At 33.1% G+C, this 12,201-nt stretch overlaps 1 protein-coding gene across 1 annotated transcript; it reads left to right on the forward strand.

The window, feature by feature from the left end:
• Window positions 1-8,482: 8,482 nt before the first annotated feature.
• LOC115065772 (uncharacterized) lies at window positions 8,483-11,676 on the forward strand. The gene is made up of 2 exons (XM_029548445.2): window positions 8,483-9,701; window positions 9,839-11,676. Exons 1-2 carry the CDS (start codon window positions 8,576-8,578, stop codon window positions 9,886-9,888), a joined length of 1,176 nt encoding a protein of 391 aa, XP_029404305.2. The 5' UTR covers window positions 8,483-8,575; the 3' UTR covers window positions 9,889-11,676.
• Window positions 11,677-12,201: the final 525 nt, after the last annotated feature.

A 12,201-nucleotide genomic window follows, 5' to 3' on the forward strand; every position in this document is an offset into this window, starting at 1 on the left:
CTCAAACCATTTTGAAGTTTCGATGAAACTACTTATGTCCGATATGCTTTTGGTTGAAATCCATTCAAGGTTTGGTGCTTGGTGGATTCCGAGTGTTTTGTGTCGTATCTGTGCCAGAGCCGGGCATTCGCAGAGAAAGTGGAGGATTGTTTCCTTGTTCCCTGCTACTCCGCAGCTTCAGCAGATGTCGTTGTAGGGCATACCCATTTTGGACGCATGTACCCCAAATGGCCAGTGCCCTGTTGTGGTAGCTGTTATTCTGTAAATACTTTTTCTTGACCTATTTAATAGATCGTTGGTTCTTTTCCTGTCGTATGTTAGCCATAATTGTTTAGTTATGACGCATTTTGTACTGTTTTTCCACCTGTTGTTTGCAATTTGTTGAAATTGTTTATTGATCTCTCCTTTTATCGATCCTAGCGGGCTCGGTATGAGCTCCGCCTCGGATTCATTGAGGAAAGCTCCTGCCTTTGCCAACTCATCTGCTTTTTCGTTACCGAAAATGTTCCTGTGGCCGGGAACCCAGATCAAGTTTAGCTGGAGCTTGTCTTTTATTGTGCTTAGTGCTCTCTTGCAGTTGTGAACTATACTGGAATTTGTCATGGGTGAAGACAATGCCAGGAGGGCCGCCTGGCTATCCGTAAATATAGTTGCTTTATGTATGTTCCCGTGATTTTCTAATAGAACTTCGCAGGCTTTTTCTATGCCTAGTACTTCTGCTTGGAAGATGCTAGCCGAGTTCGGTAGACGTATAGAGAGAGATATGCCCAGATCAGCGGAGAATACCCCCGTGCCCACTCCGCAGTCCATTTTGGACCCGTCGGTATAGACTGAGGTGGTACCCTCCTCTGCAATTGAGCCTCTTCTCCATTCTCGTCTAGATGGTATCCTCACCTGGAAGTGTCTATTGAAATCCAGCTTTGGGAGAATGTAGTCTGATTTATTAATAGTGAGCTTGTTCAGGATTACACTATGTCCGTAGTTCTGCTGATTCCAACCTCCCAATTCTTTTATTCTTATCGCCGCAATAGCTGCTGTTTTTTGAATAAAAATGTCCATTGGTAGTTGATGCAGGATCACATTGAGCGCATCAGTCGGACATGACCTGATTGCGCCCGTAACACCCGCACATGCTGCTCTTTGTATTCCATTTAATTTTCTAATGTTGTACTCTTTATTTAGCGCTGGCCACCATACCAGAGCTCCATATGTGAGTATGGGTCTTATGACCGCCGTGTACATCCACATGATTATACTTGGTTTGAGGCCCCAATTCCTGTTGACGATTTTCTTAAAAGTATAGTAGGCCATGTATGCTTTGTTTATTCTTTTTTCTATATTTATTTTCCAGGACAGTTTGGCGTCAATCTCCACCCCCAAATACTTGGCTGTTGGGGATAGAGTGAGTGTTGTGCCGTTTAGTACCGGAAGTTGAAACTGAGGTATTTTGGTTCTGCTAGTGAATAGCATCAGTTCTGTTTTATTCGGGTTAACTCCTAGACCATTGCTTTTAGCCCATAGGTTTAACCTACGAAGTGCTCTTTCCATAATCTCATGGAGTATTCACGCTTTGGTTCACAGCGACTTCCATTTGTTTCCAGAACCTAAAAAATTTATGCTTAGCAAGCGCATAGGTCATAACGGCTGCTGATTCGTATTTTGCAGACCTTCTGAATTCTCACTTCATGGATGGGATCCTCAGATTGTACTAATGTTCAAGGAGATTATACTGAATAATTAAGTTTTTTTTGAATCAAAAAATTTTGTTTTTCTTATCAAACGCTAAAACTTATTGAAGAGCCTGGTAAATATACAAGTTTTTAACATATCATTGCAAAATTTGGATTTTTTATCGATGTATTATGTCGTTAACAAAAATAGCTTAGAAGTACAGAAATTGCATCACATTTCGATCATTATAAGCATGATATCATCCAAGCTTTCAACAATTTCTTAGTTAAATAACTGTCTGAAGAAAGTATGCATTTGAGTGCATTATATAATTATTGTAATAGGTAATTCATTGAGGAAAGTGCTTGATAAAGTAACAAAATAATATGTATGGTTTTATATATTAGGTTGTCATATATCTTGAAGCAGGCGATCGACGAAAAACATCCAGAATTGGCCAAAACGAAAGGTGTAGTATTCCATCAGGGCAACGCCAGACCTTACACTTCGTTGATTACTCGTCAGAGGCTACGGGAGCTCGGATGGGAGGTTTTATCGCATCCATTATATAGCTCCAAGTGATTACCACCTGTCCCTGTCCATGGCGAACGCTTTTGTTGGTGTGAAGTTGAACTCAAAAGAGGCTTGTGAAAAGTGGCTGTCCGAGTTCTTCGCAAATAAGGAGGGAGCTTCTACGAGGGAGGTATTATGAAGTTGCCGTCTAGATGGAAGCAAATGATCGATCGAGACAGCGCATATTTAAATCCGATCACTGTAACACTTTTTTATAAAGCATTGAACAAAAAGCAAAAAAGCGGAAGGGAGTAATATTACTAGGCCTAACATTGAGATATACGGAAAATTGTCCAATCGATACTATTTTCCGTAATTGGAATATAATCAAACTGTTTTGATATCAACTAAACTAAGCATTCATATATACATATATCCAAAATTTCTACTAGAGCTAGAAGAGGTTTTTAACTTATTTCGTCCATATCCGTACTGACAAAAATTAACCAAATGGATGAAAGTCATTAATTTGGGTATATACTGGTTCGATGAAGAAATTCGTATTTTTAAGAAGTTGTGATGTATAGCATGATATATGTATGTATGTATATTGGATGAACTTTCAACAACAGAAAGTGGTGTAAAACCGACAAGAGCTATAAAAATCCATGCAATGGGGGAGAGAAGAAGAGAAATATGATTTTTCCATTATTGGTACACATAGAATCAATACTGTAGAAATTTGTAAATACTGACTGACTATTTTGTGAAAATATTAGTAAATTTGTCACCTATTTTAATGCAACAAATATATTCTAAAACTGGTTTATTCATGAACTAAGAATATATCACCAAAATAGACAGCTCAACTACAACAAGAAAAGGATTTATGGATTTTTGAAAATGTTTCTTCACCTCATCGCACGAACGTTTAAAAAAAAATTAAATTAAATTTCAAGATTTTACATTTCTTCCTTAATAGTGTGCGTTAAACTCTAAATCTAATTTCCGACCCTTACACTCAAATAAATTCGACTATGACGTGTTCTAAATTTCAATGAAAATTCACTATATGTATACAAACATCATTGTGCACGTGATATTCACTTATGATGAGAAGAAATGTCTAAAGCACAGATTATAGTAATAATATTAATATACGTATATGAGGTGCGAGATATTAAATAGTCAACATAGAATTCACGTTCCATCAAGTTTTAGGTAATTTATCAAAATCGTATCTCTCAGCTTACAGTTCATACTTTCTACACAAGACTTCTGTTTAACTAATTACAGCAAATATTCGTCGAATCTGCAAAGCTTTACTTTTACACCTTGATTACCACACGCCTTGATTACACGATGTGCATTAATCATTTGCGAACGCGTGTTTGGGTAATCTCACCAAATTTGTAAAACGCAAGTCATTGCAGCAGCTACACCTGCATCAGCATCTAAGGTGACATATCTGGATTCAGTAGTCATTGCCGTATACGAATTACTAATTTCCGCACAGCTTTGTTGAAATATTGAATAACATGCAAAAATTTACAGAGCGCTAAGACCAATTTTGCAGTAGCAGTGGTCGCGAAGTGGATATGTGAGTGTGTATAGTAGTAAGTTGGTTGGTAACTGAAAATTATTTGTTTTCAATTCCTGCAGGCTGTCAATTATTTAAATATGGTACATATGTACATATATACCAGTAATTAATTACATTCATTCAAATATAACTTAATTTCACATCTCCAAAAAAATTATGCATATCAAATTCTGTTTCAAATAAATAGAAGGGAGCTGCGCCCAGGCCTTTTTTTAAAATTGAAAATGGGCGTGGCGACGTGGACCAAAAACCATATCTCAGGAACTACTAATCTAATTTATTTTACAGCAAAATAAAAAAATATGTAAATGACGAATAATGAAATCTCGATTATCACTTTATCATGCAAGAGTATACAATGTTCGGTGACACCCGAACTTATCCCTTCCTTACTTGTTTTTAATTAAAAAAGCATTGAGCCCATTCATAAGCAAATACTGCTTCGCTAAAATATCTTTTCTGTGCGGCCACTGGGTGGTCTGCCTTTATGTTGCTTTCGCAAGGCAAAGGCTTCGTGGAAGTAACAATGAAAGTTATTTCCTTGAAACCATAAAAATTATATATTTATTTTACTCACCAGCGTTTTGCATAAAGTTTTCTTTTCAGCAGATAAAATAACGCATTTAAAATGCAGACTAAATAATTAGCATAATAATGTGAAGTAGAGACAATAAGTAACAAAACTATAATCCATTCGTATGGGAACCATTTATTAAGTAATTAAAATTCAAAGCAGCACTATACTCGTATTATTCCGAAAGTTGGAACTCGTCCTGGTTTAACGAAGCTCCTCAGCTGCCACACCTTTTTCATTAATTTATCTAAAAATGCATAATATCGGATAACTCCACGCACTCTCCATATAACTAATGTTGAAAACTAATAAAATGAACAAGTAAGGAAGAGCGAAGTTCAGCTATAACCGAACATTTTACACTCTTGCAACTTGCAAGAATGAAAGCAACGGAGGTAGTCATATAGCCCCATACAGTAGTAATATATTGGAAATATTGCTCCGTTCAACCCATTTGTAGCGCACGGACATACTACTGTCAGGAAAGGATTCTTTATGAATTTAATTTATAAATTACCAATATTTTCGGTAAAAGGTCAACTATGGGTATTGGAATTCAAATATTAGGTACCTAGGGGCTTCATGTACATATGTATGTATGTTTTTGTTATTGTTACCTATAAAGCGATAAAATTAATAATAATGAAAATACTACAATAACATTGAGCTCTTCATTGTTATTGCGTTATTGCCCATACTGATGAAGTACTATATATCTGCTTCTATCTTATTGTACAGTAGATGTAAATACATTGACAATGACAGATGGTGTGCATAACTAAATCAATAGAAAGGAATTCACAAATATTTGCACTTAACCACACTTAACTTAGTGCGAACTAAGCTTTCTTTATAATAATGAATGTTGAGGAATAATTTAAATTTTAATTAATGTGACTTTCACGTATGCTTAAGCAGCTACTAGTAATGAAAACTGTTCCACTGTTCTAATCTGAATCACCCATATTATAAAGAAAGCTGTTAACTTTGCATCACAAATTTAAAGTATCAAATTGGCTTCAGAAGGTATTACTTACTCTGTCATATATATAAATGTACTTTTTATTGCTAGGCTCGCTCTTTTTAACGCTGCCTGGTTATCTGTGTAAATGTTTTTTTTCTTAATACTCCCGTAATCATTAAATCCTACACGTCTTCTCTACGCCTAGTACTTCCGCATGGAAGATGCTAGTTGAGTTTGATAGTAGAGAGAGAGATATCAGGGACCTTGGAGTGGAGTTGTGTTGTCATGCTTATAATTTATATATGTATATATAACTCTATATATATCTATCGATTAGGTGTAGATGTTACCGATAACCGCTTGATGAAAAAAACTATTAATCTCTGGAACAACTTACAGCGTGAGTAACAATATATATTTGATAAATTAGCGTATGTGAAAGACCGTCATGCAGCTGTATAGTTACAGTAAATACTGACCTATGATAACTCACACATAACATGAACTTATACATTTAAGAGATAAGAAGTGTCAAAAATCTACGAAATAATATGCAAGTGTATATATGTACATTCATGGTGTTCAGTATATACATACATATTCGTATGTAGTTTTTCATGATAAAAGCAACGAATTATCGCTTCTTGCTTCCACATACATATCCAGCGGCATATACTCGAACTTGAGCTGAAATGTGTCTATGTGAGAAAATATATGAGAAAAGAATTAGTCATTTGTTGTAGTAGGAAATTGAATAAAGCTGCGGTAATGAAAAAAAAAATCTATAGCTTAGTGGAAGTTGCTCTGGTGATGATAATAGTTAGGATTAAGTATACTTATACACATAGTAATGGACGTATATATGTAGCTAATCGATCAGAATAACGGAAGTAACTGCAAGAAATTTTAATTTATATAAGAGTTCGTAACGGCGGCTATTGTAATTTATATATTTTTCAACTTATATACATATACTATATATTTATATTTATATAAAAATCTCTGGTATGAAACACAAAGGTGGTCCAAACCGCTAATTAAAAGTGAGCGAGGTAGTGTGAAACCAGGAATCCATAGTACGGAAAAATTTTATTTGACATTTTGGGCCTAATACCCAAAGTAGTGTTAGAAAAATAAGGATATAAAGCCCAAAGATGGGCGAAAAATTATCGGGAAAGGATTTTCTGAATCAAAATACTGAAACATTGCTACTAGAATTAAATCTATATGATTTTTAGTTAGCCCCAACATTCAAAAAGCAGTTGTCGCATCGTTAGTTTGTAAATTACTATACATATATTAATTTGGGTGGAGCTAGTTTTGTTATTGTGAAAAAAATTTATAAAAAGGAATTAATTAATGGCAAGATCGATGAAAAAGAAAACGAAAAGGAAGATTGACCGCCTAACTAATTAAAGTAATAGAAATGTGGCACAGTAGCGGTTAAGTGAACTACTCCTTAACGCAGATGTTTTCGGTCGCAGGTGTTCCGAAAATAAAAGTTATGCAAATATTTAAGAAGACTAACCACTTAATGACGCAATCCGCCGGATCACAATGTGGAAGATATTTCAGACATCAATCCAATGTATGCATACATACTATTATCAATCTGAGCATTGTACTCGTAATTAAAAGCAGCGCACATCATTTCAGCCAAAACAGGTCCAAGTATTCGTATATTTCGATTAGTTTTAGGTGGTACGTACAACCGTTAGGTGAACAAAACTATTATACTCTGTAGCAACATGTTGCAAGAGTATAAAAGAAAAGTTGGGCGTACGTATACATGTGTACATTCTTACATATATGATTGTGAGATTTCAAAAAGTCTTGGCGTTGGTTATCATAACAAGTGTGTGTATATATTATACATACAATTTCTTTTCTAACATACTAATGCTTCTATACACGTTTGCTATTATGAAGAGAATTTACTAGTCCCATTACCCATTTTTGGCGCAATGGCACTCTTATCAGCAAAATTGTTTCTTGAAATTTAAACTTTATATCTCAGTGTTTTATTAATAATTTTGGTACAAATCAGTTATAAGGAATGAGGTCCACATGCTCGATTTTAAAGAGCTTGAAAAGCTATTGTCCGATCTCGTATATTTTTGATCTGTGATGGCATATAGTCACTGATTGTGTAAGGTTTTTGAAAATTGATTTTTACTATTCAAATAATTATAAAATTGGCCTTGTTTTACACCAACTAACTGTAATTCCTGCTTTTGTAACCATCTCCGCGTTAGTTGTCTATATTAGGTTAAAATTTTTTATCGGTGTAAGATGCAGTAGTTATCGCGCTGGTCACGTTAACCTAGTTACTATTGGTGCAGAGACAAAAAACCATTACAGCCTTTGTTAGTACTCTTGGAGTGTATTAGAGATTATTATAAAACTCTGGTTTAAATCAGTGCAGTATGTACATTCAAATAGAGCATATTTGACTACAGTATGGATTAATTGCACGATCGTTTCATATTAAAAAAAGTGGATGTTGCCACGCGTTGCTATTAATATTCAATACAGTGAAAATTTTATTTACAAATAAAGACGAAAACGTTTTTGTCGGTATAAGAATCCAAAGGATTGTACATGAGGTTTAATTTTGAATATTTTCATACAAATAAATTTCATGGGAAAAAATAACAAATTTAAGGCAACCTTTTTGTTCAGTTAACAGAGATGTCCGCTTAAAGAGCGTCTAATTAATAGACCTTTGATTTATTTTTTTATTTATGTATTGTTTTTATTATCCTATATTCTAAGTTGGGTCGAACTTGAAACAATGTGCTAAATTTTGCTAAAATCGGTTCAGTAGTTTAGGGTTCCATCGCGGACAAAGAACGTGACGCGTAATTTTTATATAAAAAGAATACGATAAATATTTTTGTTTCAGAAAAAATATTATAAAAGCAAGCAATGTTAGTGTTTAGCTTTCTGATATATACCCGATAACAGGCTATTTAAAATATTAGTATTTGTGATACATATGTACTTATGCCTTGAGTGCTATATCGTGAGCGGATACAATAACAAAAACTCACTTATTTACTTCTCAGATATTTTCTCTTATATTATTTTGTCCTCAGATTACGAAATGTCTACTAAATTTGGTTCCGTTCACTTCCTCGCGTATGAACTAAATAATTGAGGTTTAATCAGTGTATAAAACGTGCTCGACATCAAAAGACGTTTCCAAATATATTCAGCGATTATAAATCCAGTAACTGCGTCACTAAGAATGGTTTTGAGTAAACATTTTATGATTTGTATATTATTAGCTTTGCTAAAGAAAGCCGCTTGTGAAAATTCCGTAGATTATTCGAATAATGTCATTAACGCTACAACAAGGCGACCTACGCACATACCTAGTACCTCGAATTTTACTGTCACAATCTCATCACTAAGTAGTATATTTCCAGATACTGATGAGAAAAATGAGATTGAGACTACCACAAAATTAGATAAAAAAATTAGAAAAATAATCAACAATAGTTTAAATTCTACAGATAATTTAAACAGTAAAAGTAGGCATACTACAAAAGCAGAAATAGATATTACACTAACAACTAATGCAGACAAAAATTCAGAAAATATTGGCATTGCCAAGAAATCCACAAGTAATCGGAATATTTTTGATAATTTGAATAATGCTGAAACAACTTTGACAACAATATCTGACGAAATTACCACTAATTCTACACAAAAAATAACCAAAAATTCAACAACAACAACTAAATTTAGAGTTGAATGCGATATCGAAATGAATAACGGAGATCCCAAATCGGTTCGTACAGATATTTGTGGATGTGCTGAAGGCTACGAAATTCTTGAATATGATGAATTTCAAAACAAAATAAATAAAACTTGCGTTGAAGTATTGCCAGAAACGACAACGAAAAACGAAGAAATGAAAACGATGGTTAGTTCGGAAGAGCAAAAAGAGATAAAGACGCCATTACTATACTCAAATGATAATAGAAATAATTCCCTTTCAAAAATACATGTCACAACTCAAGCAGATGTCAATAACCACAACACTCGGTTTGCAGTAATGGCCACAACTAGTGTAGGTCCACCTGATAACCGGCTAGATGATAGTAACGCCACTACGAAACCGGCAATGCCAAACATTGCTACAACTCTCTCAGCTGAAGATCGCTTAAGAAATATCAGTGATCACAGTACTGAATCAAATACACTCGCTTACCAAAAGGTCTCATACGAACAAGTGATAACAAGTTCCAGACGGTACATAACATTATTATCTCTAACAAGGAGAAAGGAAAAATTGCGTACCAATGGTTCTCAAATGACGTATTATATAATAGGAAGTGCGCTGGTTGCATCAATTTCAATTGCTTCAGGTAAATATTAAAATATAAATTACATTTATTTTATTCTCTTGAATAAAATTTTAAAACTAAATTTAAATAGTTGCTGTAAAGAATTATTTTAACCAAAACACAAAAAAAACTAAATTTGAATATTTTTCTAATTTCAGGAATACTTTTCTTAAGGAATTTGCGAAGAACTTCTTATTATGAAATTTAGCATTCTGTTTAGGAATGTTACGTTGTTATAAAGAAAGTAGAATAAAGAATTTATTGATTCTTATTGAACTAAAAATATGTAAAAAGCTTTTATGATTATTTGAAGTAACGAAATCAATTCAAAATCTCATCAATCCGCCAAATGCCGAATATTTTGATGCATGCAGTTATATTCTTATAATATTTTGTGTGTTTATGTCTTCCGATTTGCTTATATAATATGGGGTTTCCCAATAGGAATGATATGCTTTCTAAGTGTCTTTCAGCCATTTATAACAAGTCATGATTTGTATTTTTTTTTCGATATATTCAGTAATGTTTACGATTTCTTCATGGAAAGTTAAACCCAAGAGAAGAGTTTACCAATTTTAAATTTTATTATCAAAATAACCATTCTCCAATTGGAACTTTTTCGTGCGGTTTTGCATTTTATGGTCGTAACAATCGTCCACCTGTGCTCGCTATTCGTCGAATTGTGTAAATTTCGAGCGCTCATTTTTTACATAATCGTCAGGTGTAAAAAATACAAAGAACCACTCGAAGATTCCAATAAGTTGTCATGAATAAGAACTGTCTCAAACCACAACCTGGCGGATTTTGAGAAAATATTTGGGTAATGCATCCATATACATTTTTCCCAACTTGAAAGCGATAACGTTTTTATCAAAATCATAGTCTCCCGTGAAACTTACTTTCATCTGAATGGTGTTGTAAATAAAAACGGCCAATTCTGGTGCTAAGAAACTTCACAAATTTTTCACGAACAACCATCACTTTTTCCTAAATTGAGAGTTTGTTGTGGTTTTTAGTCTAACCATTAGACTACGTCTTGTGATGATATTTGAAGTCATTGGCCTTTAGCAATAAGCCAGCTTTTCTTCAAGTTTTAGAAGGACATACGACTTGATTTAGGGGAATAGGTACTCGAAAATTGGGTTCAACCAATACGTTCCTACTAAATAAGCCATTTGAACGATTTTATATTCGAAACTTAATTATACCGATTGTATTCTGTATATTGGACGGTTTGAAAAGTTAAAAAAACTTAACCTTCATTCGCGTCTTTATCATACAATAGTCGGAAAGTATACTTTATGTATAATATTTATCGATTCTCTCCGTTCGTTTTAATTATACTCTTGTAATTTTCCTTCAAGGGTTGTACGAATTGTAATACCTTAACATAACCACAAGAGATAAAAGTTTTTACTTTTTTGTTATTTTTTTATATTTTTTATTAAGACACAGTCAAAACAAAAACTATTACTTTACTATAAGAAATTATTAAAACAGTTAAAATACAAAATTTTTATAATCTATAATTTTATAACACTTCCTTGGTTTATGTTATTTGACAGATTCAAAAACAAAAATCAGACATTGAAACGAATTGTGTAAAGTAGTACTATGAAGAATTATTTTATTTTGATGAACAATTTTAATAAAGCTATTTTGTGAGATTTGTTTTTATAAAATGGAGATATCTGATCTATTGATCCGTATAATTTTGTTAAACTGAAACAGTTGCGTTCGAGCTCAACTAGATTGGATGTAAAAGACGACTTATTTATAAAAGAAAAATATATTTTAGATATCTCCAATTATTTCCAGAGGATATGGCTCTTTCTTAACCCATGAATTTTCATGCTAATAAAACATACATATATATATGTTTGTACAGTATAACTTTATGTAATAAATACAAACTAAATCTTAAGATTTATATGAATACGAAATTCCATATAAGTATGCACTAGTGTACACATGTATATACATATACACTATTATATATACACAAATAAATACAAATCGTATTGAAAAAAAACTATGCACCGGAAATTGTGGTTTCAAAATTTTTGCTCCGAAACTGTGTTCATTAAGTGAGAGGGGTTCACTTGAATTTCTGAATTAGGAATTGCATCTAATCTAAAAGCGACAGGCATTTAAATTGCGCAGCTGTTGCTCAATTATTCCGTAAAACTTTTTCTCTGCTATAAATTTTGTTATTTTAAAAAGAATTGGTGTTTAACTCGGACTCTCTAAGTTTCATTACTAATAAAATTTCAAATCTGATTGTAATCCATTCACACTTTCGGTGAATTCTTATAACATGTTGCTACATAGTGTAATACTTTTGTTCACCTAACAATTGTTTATAACACCTTAAACTAATCGAAATAAATACATTGTTATATATTTATATATGATTTAGGATGAAAACGCGATTTCAATACAAATTGACTGTCTGTCCGTGCGTCTGAAGGTGCAAGTAATAACTTGAGTAAATATTGAGGTATTATATACATATATTTAT

This window comes from Bactrocera dorsalis, chromosome 5 (genome assembly GCF_023373825.1).
Source record: "Bactrocera dorsalis isolate Fly_Bdor chromosome 5, ASM2337382v1, whole genome shotgun sequence".
Classification (NCBI taxonomy): Eukaryota; Metazoa; Arthropoda; class Insecta; order Diptera; family Tephritidae; genus Bactrocera; species Bactrocera dorsalis.

What these genes read in the sequence shown, in the direction of transcription:
- LOC115065772 (XM_029548445.2), top strand. Translation starts at nt 8,576, where the DNA reads ATGGTTTTGAGTAAACATTTTATGATTTGTATATTATTAGCTTTGCTA. An exon ending in ATCAATTTCAATTGCTTCAG is followed by an intron (nt 9,702 to 9,838) that starts GTAAATATTAAA and finishes TTCTAATTTCAG; the next exon opens with GAATACTTTTCTTAAGGAAT.